This window comes from Lepisma saccharinum, chromosome 5, assembly GCF_977018435.1.
Source record: "Lepisma saccharinum chromosome 5, izLepSacc3.1, whole genome shotgun sequence".
Taxonomy (NCBI): domain Eukaryota; kingdom Metazoa; phylum Arthropoda; class Insecta; order Zygentoma; family Lepismatidae; genus Lepisma; species Lepisma saccharinum.
In genome coordinates, this window is record NC_139233.1 from 84,188,426 (window position 1) to 84,205,226 (window position 16,801).

Sequence of the window (16,801 nt, forward strand, 5' to 3'; positions counted from 1 at the left end):
CTGTATGTACAGAAATTGGATGCAGTATTGAAAAAAGAACAGTGGGTATGCAATAATGGTGAAAGTTTGCAAAATTCTGCATACACATGGACAACGTGTGGATGATCTGGAACTTGATGTGTCTGATTTTGTTGCCATAAAATACAGTTCACTTGTATCTTGCGAAGTGGAACGTGTGTTTTCTGAATATAAGACTATTCTAGCTGAAAACAGAAGGAGTTTCAAGTTCGAAAATTTGAGACATCATGTTGTTATCAAATGCAATCATGATCTTCATCTGTAATGTATTGGGTTTAATTTAACGCAGAACCATATTAATTGAAGAAAATCTGTGTAGCGAATGAGCATTCAGAATAAGGCATATTCATTGCCTGGCATGTAATCTTTCATAGTTTGTAATATACAGCATTTATAAATTAAACGGGTTTTTAAAGTGCATATTTAAGTGCATATTTTACACTTTTTAGTGCATATTTACATGCATATTTTGAGTTTTTTTAGTGCATAACTATCCGAGCCCTAGTGATCACCTTTGCGCAAGAAATTTATATGAATAAAAGATTCAATAATGTTATATAGGACCTACACATTTCGAAAGCGCAAGTCCCTGTGCGGTGGCACGCGTCGCACACCCATAATGGCGGCCCTGGTGTGCCTCCATCAATTTTGTCATATCATCACTCATCTCCATCGTCGCGATTAGCTAAAATAGACAGAGAAACCGACGCTAAATAAGAAAAATTAGATATGATTGTCAAACACGTGAATGCTTAAATGCCTTCTAAGCATTTCTCATACACGGTGGCTACTCTCTGGGAATTCTGCGTGACTCATTGGCTCCGGGAATTCTGCGTGAATTTTTCTCCGTAGACGTGAAAAATTGCAACTTTTATTAATCCATATTCGATTGAATTTATACATATTTATAAATGCCCTGAAGCAAGTTTTTACACTTTAGCTTTTATTTTTATCGAAGAAGGAAAAGAAAACTGCTCGAAAAATAAAATTCAATCCGTTTAGTTGGTTTGTGTCCTTTGCAGAACAATCAGACAGACGGAATATTATTGCAAGATAAGATATATTGAAGTTGATTAGTTAAATTTGAGTTTGAAATTCTTGTACAATTAACAATTTTTCGTAGATTAGTATTCTACAGGGTGGCTCAAAAAGTCACTTAACACCCTCGGTACAAGGCCACTGCATCGCGCAACATGGAAATGGTGATGACCAATTGTTATGAGGCCAAGAGGGAACCACATTGAGGCCACTCTCACGATCGGCGGCCATCTTGATGTCCGCAATCTTGAATTCAACTTCAGAATTTTAAATGGGAAGGGGGTGATATGAATTATCAAATCAGGCTAGAATTTCACGAGAAATGCAATGGTGAAGGTTTTTTCGACGTAGCTTTAACCAGTAAAAAGTTCTGACTGAATTTTTGTACCAATTTGCTCCTTTTCGAGGTGTATCCGACTAAAATCTTGTGCAATGGCATGCGAACTTCTCTCCCTAGACGTCACTTTGATCTCGATGTGTTACCAATGCGCTAAACAAATTTTAAGGCATTTTTCTAACATCTCGAAAAGGAGCAAATTGGTACAAGAATTCAGTCATAACTTTTTACTGGTTAAAGATACATAAAAAAAACCTTCCCTATTGCATTTCTCGTGAAATTCTAGCCTGATTTGATATATCGTATCACCCCCTTCCCATTTAAAATTCTGAAGTTGAATTCAAGATGGCCGCCAACCGTGCGAGTGGCGTCAATGTGGTTCCCCCTTGGCCTGGCAACAATTGGTCATCACCATTTTCACGTTGCGCGCTGCAGTGGCCTTGTACCGAGGGTGTTAAGTGACTTTTTGAGCCACCCTATATATATCCCTAACATTTTTTGTGACTTGTGTTTGTAATTGTATTTCGAGTCTGCGTATGTGAAATGGCAAATGTAAACTCCGGACCTTAAATTATATATATATATATAATATATCCTACCGTTTAATTGAATTCAATTAGATTTGGAATCTCACAGACCCTTTATATTGTTAATATATGTGTATGTGTGTGGGTGGTGAGAGGTTGAAATAGAGAAAACATCTGCTTTTCTGCCCTTGAATTTTTGGAAAGTTTGCCTTGAAAACCAGGAATTATACTAGAATTTTATCATGGTCCTAGAGTGGCCACCCTGTCATGTTGAGATTGCCTACATGAGTTTTTATTATTATCTTAGAGTTTTCGCGTTTCTTATTTGGAGGTAAAGCAGAACCGTTTCTGTGTAGGAAATTATCCGAACACCACCTGGCCACCATGTCGCACCGTACCTGGTCTACCGTGGTGCGACAACACTAGCTACCCGTATATTATTCCGTAGAAGTAGGTGTTGATGACTCACCTTAGTCACATGCGTTGATATCACATGGCTGCGAAGGAAGGAATACCCGAAACCACGGAGTCGAACGCTGGAGGACCTGCTCCGTCGGTTGTGGCGATGGACAGCGTGAATGGCGTTTGAACGGCCGAAGCACCAGATCCCGTTATGCAAGTCAAGCATCACGCTGCGTTCCAAGTGACTTAACTCTTCACCCTCCTCCTCTTCCAAGTACAAATCTCTTCCGTATTCTACGTGAGTTGCAGAAAGCAAGGGTCGTGTGTCAGATTCGTGGGTAAAATTACAGTTAAATGTATCGGACGCTCTCCCCCCACCCGCAGGCGCCGCCATGAAAATTTCCATGCGCAAGCTGATTACATCTGGTCTTCTCTAGATGCCTTTTTGATTTTGTGAGGTCATCAGGCACTGTTTTGGATTAGCCCTTTTGTAATTTGTGCTCGTTCTAGAAATGACTGGAGGGAATTATCTCTGGGTATCCTTGCTGCAATAGTAATTCTTGCATATGCATGTGCGATGATGGTCGTTCGAACCGTAGTATCAGAGACTGTTCTATACGATTTTTCTGGCAGGGACACAGCATGTGCAAAGTCGCCCGCAGGATTTTTTCTCGGCGAGCAGAGTAATAGAAACTGTTATATTATTATTATTTTACAAATCACAATATTCAAATTTAATTGAAAATACTTTAGTGTTGTATACAAGTTCAGAATCGAGTCTACTATTTAGATAGAAACTGGATTCCAGTTGCTTCCTTTCCATAAACATCTATCACCGTTGATGAACATTTCTTTTGTCTTTTGCACTTCACAATGCACAGCTATCAATCAGAATCGGATACCACTTAATCTACTGACCTTCACGGTACCTCTGATCCATGTTTCTACATGCCGAAGGGTACTGTAATAATAATAATAATAATAATAATAATAATAATAATAATAAACAATAATAATAATATTTCAAAATGTCAGGGTGTGAATTATCATGCATAGATCCCGACTTCGTGAAATTACTTGCCGACTTTCCATAATGCCAAACAGCCGAGGAATTTCTAAAGATCATATTTAGAAATTCTTGATAATTTCTGCACTATAAGTGTCGGAAATTTCTTGAAATTTAGCAGTTTTTTCCTCTTAGAAGTGCAAAAACAATCGCTTGAAGGAGACATAGTGTGTAGAATTCGAGATTTTCACCGAAGTCCCCGACCTGGTAGATAAATGGAGAATTTTTTATTTCAGTTCCGAACATCAGGATTATTAATATTTCCTTCCCATTCCCGTCCCGCACGTCCCTAGTTAAGAAAGTCATTATGATTTCTAATGTCTCTTGTGAAAACGTTGTCTCGTTATTTTGTTGGACATGGCAATTAATTATTATTATTGTTATTGCTTTACAAATTATAAAATTAAAATTGAATTGATAATACTTTGGCTTTGTAACTGAGAGTCTGTAAATCACAGAAAACAATATTATTTGTAATAAAATATCGCTACAATTGAATTACGTGAACTTTTTTCAGATATCCCCCTGCGTGTGCCCTTGCGCATATGATAGGATATAACATCGGAAATAAGAGTTATCCCCGTGTGCGGGGTCTAGGAGATTTTGGTGCCAGAGCTAGCTACTTCTCGACGCAGGACTTCCAGGAACCGCCAAATCGTGGGTTGGTCGGGTGGTTCCAGCATGGTGTTAGTTCCAAATAGAAGAATCCTATTGGTCTTCTCTTGGCCAGAATCGTACAACAGAAATTTCTGTCCGGTTTTTGTGATTCTGTATTCTTCTGGAATCTCCAATACAGAAAGGCTGGTAGGCAGTGGATGCGCCGTAATAGACTGCTGCTTCTTTCTGCGTAGTGTTCTTTTCATCGTGTCAATAGGCGGCAGATGAGATGCCACTTCAGGTTCAGCAGACTCCAAAAATCTCCCCAAAAGTTGTTGGCTGCTTTCTTGAGTATCCCTGGCACTGGTCTTCATTTCAGTGTATAGTAATCCGGCGTTTAGTCCACAAACATCTGGTGAATGTGTGTGTTCATTTCAATTTTACCGTTCACAGTGTGGACACGGGTCTTACACTGCTTTTTCAGAGAGCACTGCCAGTACACGTTATCATTTCTGGTCTTTTCTTTAAATACGAAAATCCATCATGGATTAGTTTCTTTCCACCATGAGAACTATTCACTACAGAACACATTTTTCAAGTGATGAGGAAGTAACTAACATTCAGTATTTATAGTCACTGAAAACTGAAAGTGAATGACAGAGGTGAAAGGCTATAAAGAGAAAGGCACCAAAATGTCCTAGCACCAAAATGACCTGTCACCAAAATATCCTAGCACCAAAATGACCTGGCACCAAAATGTCCGGCTCCCCCGTTTGCGTGAGTGCGCACAGAGCGTTCCCAATCTCGGCCATAGTGGAGTTGATGTGATCAGCACCACACTTCGGCCTTGTGGGTTACCCTCAGTTAGTTATCTATTCATTAGAAGTGGACGAGCCTCAGAGTCGATCGATGCAGGGACATAGACGGAAATATTTTCACCTGAGATCATTCACCTCCGGAAATAGAATGCGGGTATGTATGGCAGTCAGACGCCCCACTGACTGCACCACCGCTGCTCATGTGTAAGCTTTTACATAAACGTAACCACAATTAAAGGACAACATTTTCCCCAAAAAATGTTTTGCAAAGTTTGTTTTAGGTCCACTGTGCTAAGGAAAAGTAATCGGGATTGGATCTTTAGTTTAAAATGGTATCCAAACATTTGTCAATGTATCTTCACCAAGAATTGAACCCACCACCCCTTGATTACAATCTTGCAGCGTTCGCAGTTCTTTTTTCTTGTGGGTGCGCGTGTGAAACAGATGCAGTTCTACAGTTACTCGTAGTAAGAATGATTTTTAAAAAGAAAGAAAAATCTTTAGAATTCTCTTCCTCACGTGAAACTGTCTCAATTATAGAAAGGACTTGACTTTCTTGAATAGTTTCGCGTTGCCTCAATCAATGAACATTTGCGAGCATATCTTTCGCTTTTTTATTCTTTGAAGGCCTTTAATATTAACGTTATCACTTGTAAACAAGAAGTCTTCCATTCGATTTGCGGTGGCGACACATTTTGATGTCCACTAGATTCAGTCCCGATCGGCTTGTTTGCGCGAAACTTTGTTATTCTTTGAAGAAAGGAAGTTACAGAAGGATTCTGTTTGATGTTCTCATATGTACAGGATGATTGAAACAGAATGGTGCAAAGTAAAGTCTGGCCGAATCTAGCACAACTGTAATTACATAAGAAGACGCAAGTTTTATGTGTACATGGACCTGTACACCTGTACTGTACGCTCAGTTACTGTAGCCTCAGCCCCGAAACGCAAGGGATTTACTCTCGTAGCATGTGTTGAATTTCCTCTTTTGAATGCGTAATAACCACACCCTCAGCACCCAAAGTGAAGAAGGTACGGGTTCACCAGTGGTTCATTAACCAAAGCTTCTCAGAAATAGAATGTGACCGTGTGGCTAAGCGCGTTAAATAGTCGACTTCCAATCTCGTCGCCGAAATTTCCAGGTTTGAGCCCTGGCGTGGACATGGGTGTTCTTTGTGATTGCCACTTTATCAATTGCATCTAATTATCAGTCTTCATCGTCGCGATTAGCCAAAAGTGGAAGAAAAGGGACGTAAAATAACAAAAACGCAAATGCAGAATGAGAACTTAACTGGAGACTATCCATACTGTTCGGCTGCGGATGGCGCGCCTGAGGGACGAATCGCAACGCGAAAGGGAAGGAAGTAGGAACTAACTAACTCAACAGGTACTTTCAAAGTGGAACAAACAACTTTCGCGGAACCTTCTTCACCGTCCGCCCAATTTTGGTAGAGAATATTTCATTTGGCACATGCACACTTGCGCGACCGAAGCAGACCGACTCTACAATGATCGAAAAAAAAAAAAACAATAGAAATTAAGATTACTAATAATAAAGCAGTATTCTTTTTTCTGGGAAGAAAGGTTCAGGAACTCTTCAACTTGGTTTGTTATTGTGTTTTTTGTACGTACTCCCGTGCTTCCCCTTGGAATAATGAGAAATTGCCTACTTCAGTTCCTCTCTCCCTTTTCATTTGTAATTCTTTTCTCTCATTCTTCCCAGCTTTCGACCTGTTATCACTTTTAGTACCTACTAGATCGTGTTTACTTCATCTCTTCTTGGCCATTTCTTTTCTTCATTTTCCCTCCCATTTTCTGTCAGTTTCTTCTTTATTCTTTCTCTCCATCGATCTTCTGCTATCCCTCTTCCTTCTCTGCTTTTGCCTTTTTATTCTATATTTCTTTTTGTACCTCTCGCTTTTCCATGTTCTTTCTATTTTATCTTTTTCTATTTTTTCTCTCTCTTTTATGCTTCTCTATTTCTCTCTCGCCCCATTTCTTTCTCCCTCGCTTTCCCATTTCTCTTCTTCCCTCTCTCTTTCTCTGTCTCTCTCTGTGTGTTCTTGCTTCTTTTAGTTCTCTTACTTTATCTCTTTCTTATTTATGTTTCCATTCTCTTTCCTTTTCTCTCTCCCTCCGTGGCTTCATTAATTCCTTTCCTTTCTCTCATTATCTACAGGGTCTTTCATCTCTTTTTCCATCTCCATGTAAACGCTTCTTCCTTATGATGACGTAAACATGAGACCAATATAAATCTATCTTACCCATGGAAGAACCACTTAACAATATTGTGGTATGTTCATAAATAATCGTGCATGTATTTACACACACACACACACACACACGTTTATTTTGTAAAAGTAAAACTTTATTGGTTTTTATTCTCACCTATAAAAGAAATGCCGGTATGGCGTACCGTTTCGTACCGCCAGAAATGGACGTCAGCAGGATTTTTCCAGGGAGGTGCAAGGAAGGTATTCTTTTCCGGGGGGGGGGGGCAAACAAGGCACATTTTCCCCAATAATAGTGTTATTCCCTCAAAAAACATTGCTTAAATTTGAATTTATCAATTTATGCAGTAATTAACACATTATTGTGTGAAATGATATGTGAAAAATATATAAGTTTTGTTTGACTTTCATTTTCCAGGGGAAAGGGCACGCCTCCCTTGCCCCCGTTCCGGACGCCCATGATTATATATCGTGCAAGAAAATAAGATACAATCCAATTTTCCTGATAATTGTCGATTTATTCCAAGCTCATGTTAATGTTATCCTTTTTCTTTCACTTTGTGTGTAAGGACTTTGAAAATGTAAATTGTGTTGGAGTAGTATTCGAACAATTTTCGTGGCTTTTCATTCAGTGTAACCAGTGCTCCTGGTGGAAATTCCTAACTGGAGAACGGTTTGTTTCAGTTTGAGGGTAGGTGGTGGGAGGGGATGTTTGTATGGTTCAAAATGGAGAAAACGAAGAAGCTGTGGGGATGCGCACGCAAATTGTTCTAGCTGTGGAGGATTCTTTACAAAAACATTCTTAACTGGCGACATACGTTCTCCCCACTTTGAGCACTGAGTACTTGGAAGTAAGAGTTGCTTTATTGAATTTGTCTTCAATACGAACCACATTATTCATATTCATATTCCCTGATATTTATACCAGTATTAATTACACGTAAATACACGTATTACACATAAACTAAATTAAGTAACTCTATTCAAAATTCAGATACTGCATCTTTTTGATAATACGAGGCTCATTCGGAAAGTAACTTCCGTTTGTGTATAAAAGAAACACCAGGACATTGTGAGAATTTTTATTATATACAACTGAAAGAGACAACTCTAAGCTATTTTTCTATTTAAGCACCGTTTCTGTTGAGACTTATCATATCGGCGAACAAGGTTTACAATACCCATGTCAAAGAAATCTGCCGCCTGTGCATTCAGCCATGCAGTAACACTGTCCTTGAGCTCCTGGTCATTGTTGAAGCGCTGTGCCCCTAGCCACTTCTTCATTTGTGGATTGAGCTGATAATCGCTATGGGTCAAATCTGGGATGTAAGGAGGGTGGTCAAACAATTCCCACTGAAAATATTGGAGAAGGTCCTTGGTTCGAGCAGCAGTATGCGGGCGAGCGTTGTCATGCACGAGAACAATGCCAGAACTCAACATGCCACGTCGCCTGTTTTGAATTGCTTGCTCGTCGCAATTTCTTCAAGGTTTCACAATACACTTGGGCGTTAATTGTTGTTCCTCGTTCCAGGAACTCCTACAACGGTATCCCCTTTTTCTGTCCCAAAACACAGAAATCGTTGACCGGAGTTCATTTGGCAAGGATTGGTCTACTACTAAACTCACTTTTACTTGACCAACATATTTTTCATAAGTTCACCATAGTTCAAATATCCATTTTTTCTTTTTAGTTTTTGGGCTCTTATCATAGTAATTTTTCACCAATGGAAGCTCCTTTGCTTGGCATACACAGGGGGAGCTGATAGACCTACGTCCCCTCCCGAAATTTTGAGATAATGAAAATTTTCGATTGAAAGCAATAGAAACTCGGGGAAAAACCAAAGTGTCTCTGATCAACTTTAAAACGACGGGTAAAAATGGTAATTACGAAATATTTGAAGGTGTGTTACGGTTTGATCGATTGAATTAGGCAATATTTTATGTCGCTTTTTCTGCCACTAATTGGCTAATCGCGAAAATGAGGATGCTTGATGATAGGACGAAATCGATGAGGGACACTCACAAAGAACAGGCCGCGATTCGAAACGGATATCCCAGGCGTCGTAACGGTCTGTACTCACCACTGCGTAGTTTGTAACACCCCCTCCCCCTCCGCAACGCAGCTATGCATCAGATTGTTGCACATGAAATGTCGGATTTGGTTGTGCAACTTCAAACAGCAGTAACTCGGTGGAAAGGAACTTTTATTAATCAAAATAGGCACCATTCGATGCACCACACTTCTTCCAACTGGATATTATTGAGTCATTCCATATGAAATCAACACAGCCCACAACTTGACCAAATCCGATTTTCATGAAATTTGGGGAGTTGAAACTATGCATGGAACTTACTTAGGAACTATGAAAATTTTGAGTCTCGTGCGTCTTGTAATTGTTAAATTATTCAAGGCCAAAGTTAGCATAAATTGCCCTTTTTGAGGCCGCTTAGCTATACTAAATGTGCTGTAACTCCGCCCCTATTTCGCCTAGGAAGCTCAAGATAACAAACCTACCTTTGGATAAAAATATAATTTTCTCACGCGACCTTGATCTTTGACCTTGAATATCTCAAAACATGTCATCACCAAAAATCGTGAAAAAATATATTTGGTCCCTCATGCCATACCCTAAAACATATCAAAAAATCTTTCTGGGACTCCAATAGGATCAGAAGATACAAAATAATATGTGTAACTATGTGACTGATAAAAGCCTCATTACATGAACTACAGACGAGTCAAGTGTCCCTTAACACCCCCTACAAAATGTAAAGGAGTTATCCTGGGTATAATTGGTCATGAAAGAAATAGGTTAGGCTCAGGGAGAACCCTAGCTGTGTGTGTCAAACGCAGGTCCGGCATATTGTTGACCGCCATATTGAATTCAACGCAAACATTTCAAAGGAAAGGGGATGATGTGATATATCAAAGAAGGCTAAAATTTCACGAGAAATGAACCGGCAAAGGTTTTTCCAACGTATCTTTAGCCAGCAAAAAGTTATACGCAAATCTTTCACTTACGATATATGCACATTATAATGTTGTCAATGTTCCTGTGAGCACACTCGTTGACGTCTCTCACACTCACATAGAACATTTGGCAATGTAGCAGGTGCAACATCATCGCAAGCAGCAACTATGCCTTCTCTCAGATGGTCAATATCACGGACTTTTAGTGCATGCACCATTCTCTTCAAATGTTTCTGAAGGTAAAAGTCCTCCTAAGATGTTAGATCTGAGGAATCTGCAGGCCTTTTAATAGAAACCCGTCCCGTCAATCTACCTAGAAATTAACCATGAAGAAATTTCCACAATGTCCACATAGTGTCGTTACACTCTGTCCTGTTTCAAAACTCTGGAAAAGTGCCATATCCCGTAAGCAAGAATGAAAAACCTGTTCACTTAACCTCACCATTTAAGGTTCCGTTGTTGAATATGGACCAACCATTCCCGTTCTCCATACACTATACCACATCATTAGCTTACCAGCAACAACCATTCGCCCGGGATCAGTCTACTGTAGATTATCAGATCACAGGTATTGCATGTTATTTTTATTAACTTCACCATGAACATAAATATTTACCTCGTCACTGAAGAATTTTTCATTCCAAAGGAAGTGTCACGTAATTGTTTGAGATACTTTTCCCAATATTCTTCACTATTCAACTATGTGGTGAATGTCGCTGATTAAAATCATGTGGGATGGTGCGTATACTTCTATCTCTGCCGAGATGTCAGCGTGATCTCGATGAGTTCCTAACACTGCAATGATAGAATCACTACAAGATCCTTTTTTTTATTTGTTTTTGTGTATGTTTAATGTTATTTTTTTAGTGACAGCTATACTTCTTTTTTATGCAGTTTCCAATGTAACCTGCTGTAGGGCTGGCCTACGTGACGGTGAAAGCAAGCTTGCAGAAAGGTGTTAGTTTTATAATCTTGTCCTTTCAACCTGGGGGGGGGGTTGAAAAAAGTTCCGTTTACTGTTTTTTTCGAATCGCCTGTATAAGGGAACCGATTGAGTAACTGGGGTTGGCATTCTTAACGTTTTTTTTTTGGCAAGAGGGGAGACCTTTGGAAGGTTCTAGCGGTGCCGGTAAGTGGCTGTGGCTAGTCCTATAGGCTAGCGGGCAAGGGTCAACCATTTTTATTCATGGAAATGCATAGATAAGTTCACGCAATTTTTGAGTCGTTTGGTGTCAAGCCAACGCTTAGTTTTCGGTGGACATTGTAATTGTTCTTAGAGAAACGTCGTATCCGAGGGGCTTAAGGGACCCGTTTATTTCCAAGTGTATGTCTATCCGATGGTGAAAAGCCAATTACTTTGTTGCGCGAAATTATTAGTTTAAATTTATAGATTCGACACTGTCAAGGTGTCTGTTTTTTTATATTTAATCTGGGATTAAAGGGACTGTTTTCGGGTGGAATAAAATCACCGCAGTTTTGTTTTATATAATTTCAAGAATAGCTCATAATTTGTTGTAATTTCAAACAAGTTTAGTCTCTTTTTGCGTGGCAATTTATAGAACAAACAAGAAGGGGATAGAATTAGAGAACAATGTCATGTATATAAGTGTCAAGCTTGATACATTTTTTGAGATAGTAATGATGGTCTAGGCCAAAGGTTTCCAACTGGTGGACCGCGATGCCTATTTTTGCGACCCGCGAAGCCAGTTTGCAAAATACATTTTTATTAAAATACCTTCTATTTATGGACTTCCTTAAACAAATGTCGTTTCTAACAGATATCACAGGTCATCTGAACGAGCTGAACTTGAAACTGCAGGGAAGAAACCAGTTGGTGTCAGATTTAATGGGAAACATAAATGGGTTTCGTAATAAACTGACGATTTTCAACGTTACTTTGGAGAGGAATAACCTGGTCCATTTTCCAAGCTGTCGGCAGCTAGCAGGAGATGAAGAAACACTGGACTTTTCTGAATTCAGTGTAAATATTAAAGAAATAATGGATTAGTTTGACTCCAGATTTAAAGATTTTGAAGAACTTTAAAGCAGCATCCACCTATTTAGCAACCCTCTTGGCGTTAACATCGAAGAACAAGAAGCTTCTTTCCAACTTAAATTGTGTGATTAGCAAGGCGATGTGTTCCTTCAAACTAGCCAAGAAAAGGGGCCAGAGTTTTTCAAATACCTTTCAAAGGAACGCTTTCCAAACCTTCGTAGTTTTGGGCAAAGAATGACATCGATGTTCGGCAGCACATACACGTGTGAAAGTGTTTTTCTTCAATGAAGTTCATCAAGAACCGCTACAGAAGCCGACTGGCAGATTCTTCACTGCTTCACCTTCTGAGACTTTCAAATACAGAAATTCAAGTGGACATTCCAACTTTAATAAAAGAAGCACATCGGCCTCAATTTTCATATTGAACACTTACTATGAAGGATTCTTATTTGTATGGTGTGTTTTTCATTTCTTTGAATTCATCCATAAGTATTGGGTTTTTGTGAAATAAATTCTAATTATACAATTTTGATTTGCGATTCCATTGTTTTTATTGCCTCATTTTAGAAATTTAGGTCATGCGTAAGTACTAAATTTTCATTTCAGTACTTACAATTTTTGTAATTTTTAATTCCTCCCCTCCCAAAAAAAAAATGCGGCCCACCAATCAACTGCTGGATATAATTTTGGCCCTCGGACCTTTTGAAGTTGGAAACCACTGGTCTAGGGCAACGTACGAACCTCTCATATATATATATATATATATATATATATATATATCAGATGAGAATTTCAGTCTTTTAATTAAAGAGGATCATGCCATTTTTTATGTGTGGGTTATTTCTTATATAATTCTTTGTATATACTCTATGTGATCAGAAGTATCCGGACACCCACCTGAAAATAAAGTACATGTTTGGGCAACCCTCCATCGGGAACACTGGCAGTCCATACAGTGTTGGCCTACCCTTAGCCTTGATGACAGCGTTCACTCTCACAGGCATACTTTCAATCAGGTGCCGAAAGGTTTCCTGAGGAATGGCAGCCCATTCCTCGCAGAGCGCCAAAATGAAAAGAGGTATTGATTTGGATCGGTGTGGTCTAGCACGAAGTCGGCATTCCAAAACATCCCAGAGATGTTCTATGGGATTCAAATCAGGACTCTGCGCAGGCCAATCCATTAGTGGGACGTTGTGTTCGTCAAACCACTCCCCCACAAGCCCTGCAGTATGGACGGGTGCTCGGTCGTATTGAAAGACACAGTGGTCATCCCCGAACTTGTCTTCGACGGTAGGCAGCATGAAAGCTGTTAAAATGTCAACGTAAGCTTGTGCCGTGACATTGCCATGTAAAGCAACAAGGGGGCCAAGCCCCCTCAAGGAGAAACATGACCACACAGTAACCCCGCCACCTCCGAATATCACTGTCGGCACTATACAGGCTGGTAGATGTCGTTCACCAGGTATTCGCCACACCCACACCCTGCCATCGGATCGCCACATTGTGAACTGTGATTCATCACTCCACACAACGGTTTTCCACTGTTCTATGGTCAAGTTTCGACGGTCCTTGCACCACACGAGGTTGGCATTTGTCTCTGTGCTGTTTGACTTATGGGCAGCTGCTCGGCCATGGAAACCAAGTTGCCGCACCTTGCGCCAAACAACAATGGTGCTTGGAGTAGATCCTAATGCAGTTCGGAATTCCTGTGTGATGGTGGCGATGGATGATTGACGATAATGCTGTACGACCCTCTTCAACACTCGATGGTCTCTGGAGGTCAACATGGGAGGTTGGTCTGCACGCTTTTGAGTTGTACACATCCCTTTACTATAACATCGGAAACAGTGGACAGAGGGATGTTTAGGAGGGTGGAAATCTCACACCCAACCAACTGACCACGTTGAAATTCTGTGAGTTCCTCAGACCATCCCACACTGCTGTCTCACACTGTCTGCAGACTACTGAGTTTGCTGACTATGTGTTCCACGCAGTAGATGGCAGTAGTGTGTCGCAATCTATGATAAACACACGTTTCGCGGCGTGTCCGGATACTTTTGATCACATAGAGTATCAAATCAACGAAATAAATAGTATTTTTATATATTTTAAACTGAACGTCTGGACTATCATTCAAGATAAAAGAACTGAGTTTTTTTTCCTAATATCCATGGTAAAGTATATACCTAGTAGTTATTCTGTTTCTGTAATTCGATTGAACCGTTTTTGGTAGTTTTTTAAAGTGTTATGCTAATTACAGAAGGTTGCCCACGATAAAAATAGTCGACTTTGATTGGCCATCGCGATCGTCGCAGTGAACTGCTGTTATGTCCCGATACAGAGCTAGCTACACTGGGGCCTGTACTAGATAACAGTATCAGTTGAGCACGACCCGTGGAACGGTGAAGGTAAAAGTGACAGCTTTCTGGGAGGGGTTCATTTGTGGACTTTCCGCCGCACATTATAATCACTCAGCAATAGTGAAACGGTGCAAACGAGAGGGTTTAATCGTCAGCAAAGCTGGTGCGGGTCTCATCATCCTACGATGTGCCCAACAGGCCCCTGCGGTACGCGATCGGCCGGAAATAGTGAGGAGACCACGGCCCCAGGCCGCTCGAACCCCCAATACAGTGCGCGTCATTAGCACATCAGTGACGTCAGAAAACTATGAAGCATACCTTGCAGGGGACAAGTGGAAATGGGTGTGTACCCTGGATGAGGGGTGGCTCTACCTAGATGAGACCAACAGAGTTCGATTCATTTTCTACCGCCCAACAGACCAGAAGAGCCGTTCTGACTTTATGCTGCAGTGCAAGGAAAAGTTTTCCAAGGGATTTCTGGTGGTGGCCGGATATTGCAGTCTGGGAACGCTGCCACTCGTCAAAGTGCCTTCCAACACCAAAGTCAACGCATCTTACTTCCAGGAGAAAGTTATGGCCCCTCTGTATGACACACACATCCCCCACCTGTACGGTGACGAGATCACACATGTATGGATCCACATGGACAAGGCCTCCAGCCATACCGCTCGAGCATCCCAGGCGTTCTATACAAGGAAGGCAGAAGAGACAGGAATTCGAGTGATCCCATTTTCGTCCATCCCTGTGAAATCCCCGGACGTCTCACCAATGGACTACTGTGGGTTTGGATTCCTCAAACAGGCACTTCCTCGACACCGTCCCCGTACCTTGCAGGGTCTTGGGAAAGTTGCCGAAGGGGTATGGCGAGACTTTCCTCTTCCCATTCTATGCAGGATTTTGCTACAGTGGAAACTACGCTGCCGGGCGATTGTTCGAACCCGTGGCCATCACATCGAACACAATCGGTGGTGGCGCAAGGGGATTTACTAGCCGGTTGCGAGGTTCAAAGTCGACTATTTTTATCGTGGGCAACCTTCTGTATTTTGCCTGGGGAAGTAACGAAATCAAGTAACAGGTCAAGCAAAGGCAGGTTACTCTCCCTGGAAGAGTAAATAGAGCATTACAATACGTTAGGAGCATTCTAATGCTTTGTTTTTAACACCTCGAAAAGGAGATAATGGTTACAAGCATGCAGTAATAACTTTTTGCTGGCTAAAGATACGTTGGAAAAACCTTTGCCGGTTCATTTCTCGTGAAATTTTAGCCTTCTTTGATATATCACATCATCCCCTTTCCTTTGAAATGTTTGCGTTGAATTCAATATGGCGGTCAACAATATGCCGGACCTGCGCTTGACATACACAGCTAGGGATCTCCCTGAGCCTAACCTATTTCTTTCATGACCAATTATACCCAGGATAACTCCTTTACATTTTGTAGGGGGTGTTAAGGGACACTTGACTCGTCTGTAGTTCATGTAATGAGGCTTTTATCAGTCACATACTTACACACATTATTTTGTATCTTCTGATCCTATTGGAGTCCCAGAAAGATTTTTTGATATGTTTTAGGGTATGGCATGAGGGACCAAATATATTTTTTCACGATTTTTGGTGATGACATGTTTTGAGATATTCAAGGTCAAAGATCAAGGTCACGTGAGAACAGGGGCGCCGATTTGTCAAAATTATTGGGGGGGGGGCTCTGATCACTGAAATAAATTAATCAATGACTCACTCCCTCCCTTTTTAAGTTTTGGCCTCAGTGTTCGGAATCTCGTAAAAGATAATGAATTCCTCAAAAATATCAAAATTTTCATTCACAGTTCGAATACAGAATGTCAATTGTTCATGGATGGATATGTCACTCTCGAGCCCCCCCCCAAGCCCCATGGAGTCGGCGCCTATGCGTGAGAAAATTATATTTTCATCCAAAGGTAGGTTTGTTATATATCATTGGAAAGCTTGTTCAATTTCCTGTACAATAAGCTTGATTTGAGCTTCCTAGGCGAAATTGGGCGGAGTTACAGCACATTTAGTATAGCTAAGCGGGCTCAAAAAGGGCAATTTGTGCTAACTTTGGCCTTGAATAATTTAACAATTACAAGACGCACGAGACTCAAAATTTTCATAGTTCCATGCATAGTTTCAACTACCCAAATGTCATGAAAATCGGAGATAGTCAGGTTGTTGGCTGTGTTGATTTCATAAGGAATGACTCTATTGCACTAATTCAATAATGCCACTTTCGTAGGAGTTCAGTGTTCTGAACTGAAGAAACTTCGCTAATGCTTTTTTAACATCTGCTTCATGGGCGAACTTTCCTAGCCAAATGATGGTCCAAATGCTTAAATATATTAGTAATCGGTTGGTGAGAGGTCTGGTGAGTATGGTGGATACCGAAGATTCTCATAGTGCAACCTATGTAATTTTTGCACTGT

The 16,801-nt window shown here is 40.6% G+C and overlaps 2 protein-coding genes across 4 annotated transcripts in view; one reads left to right on the plus strand and one right to left on the minus strand.

The window, feature by feature from the left end:
• The window catches only part of LOC145987560 (uncharacterized), a 138,863-nt gene extending 135,601 nt beyond the window's left edge, over positions 1-3,262 (minus strand). Inside the window, exons 1-2 of the mRNA XM_083121910.1 lie at positions 3,241-3,262; positions 2,390-2,616 (exon numbers count right to left, since the gene is read on the minus strand). Of these exons, the coding sequence (XP_082978036.1) occupies positions 2,390-2,616; positions 3,241-3,262 (249 nt within the window). The remainder of the gene's footprint in view (positions 1-2,389; positions 2,617-3,240) is intronic.
• Positions 1-16,801, plus strand: part of mv (lysosomal-trafficking regulator mauve) — a 488,369-nt gene that overhangs the window by 220,706 nt on the left and 250,862 nt on the right. The window lies entirely within an intron of this gene.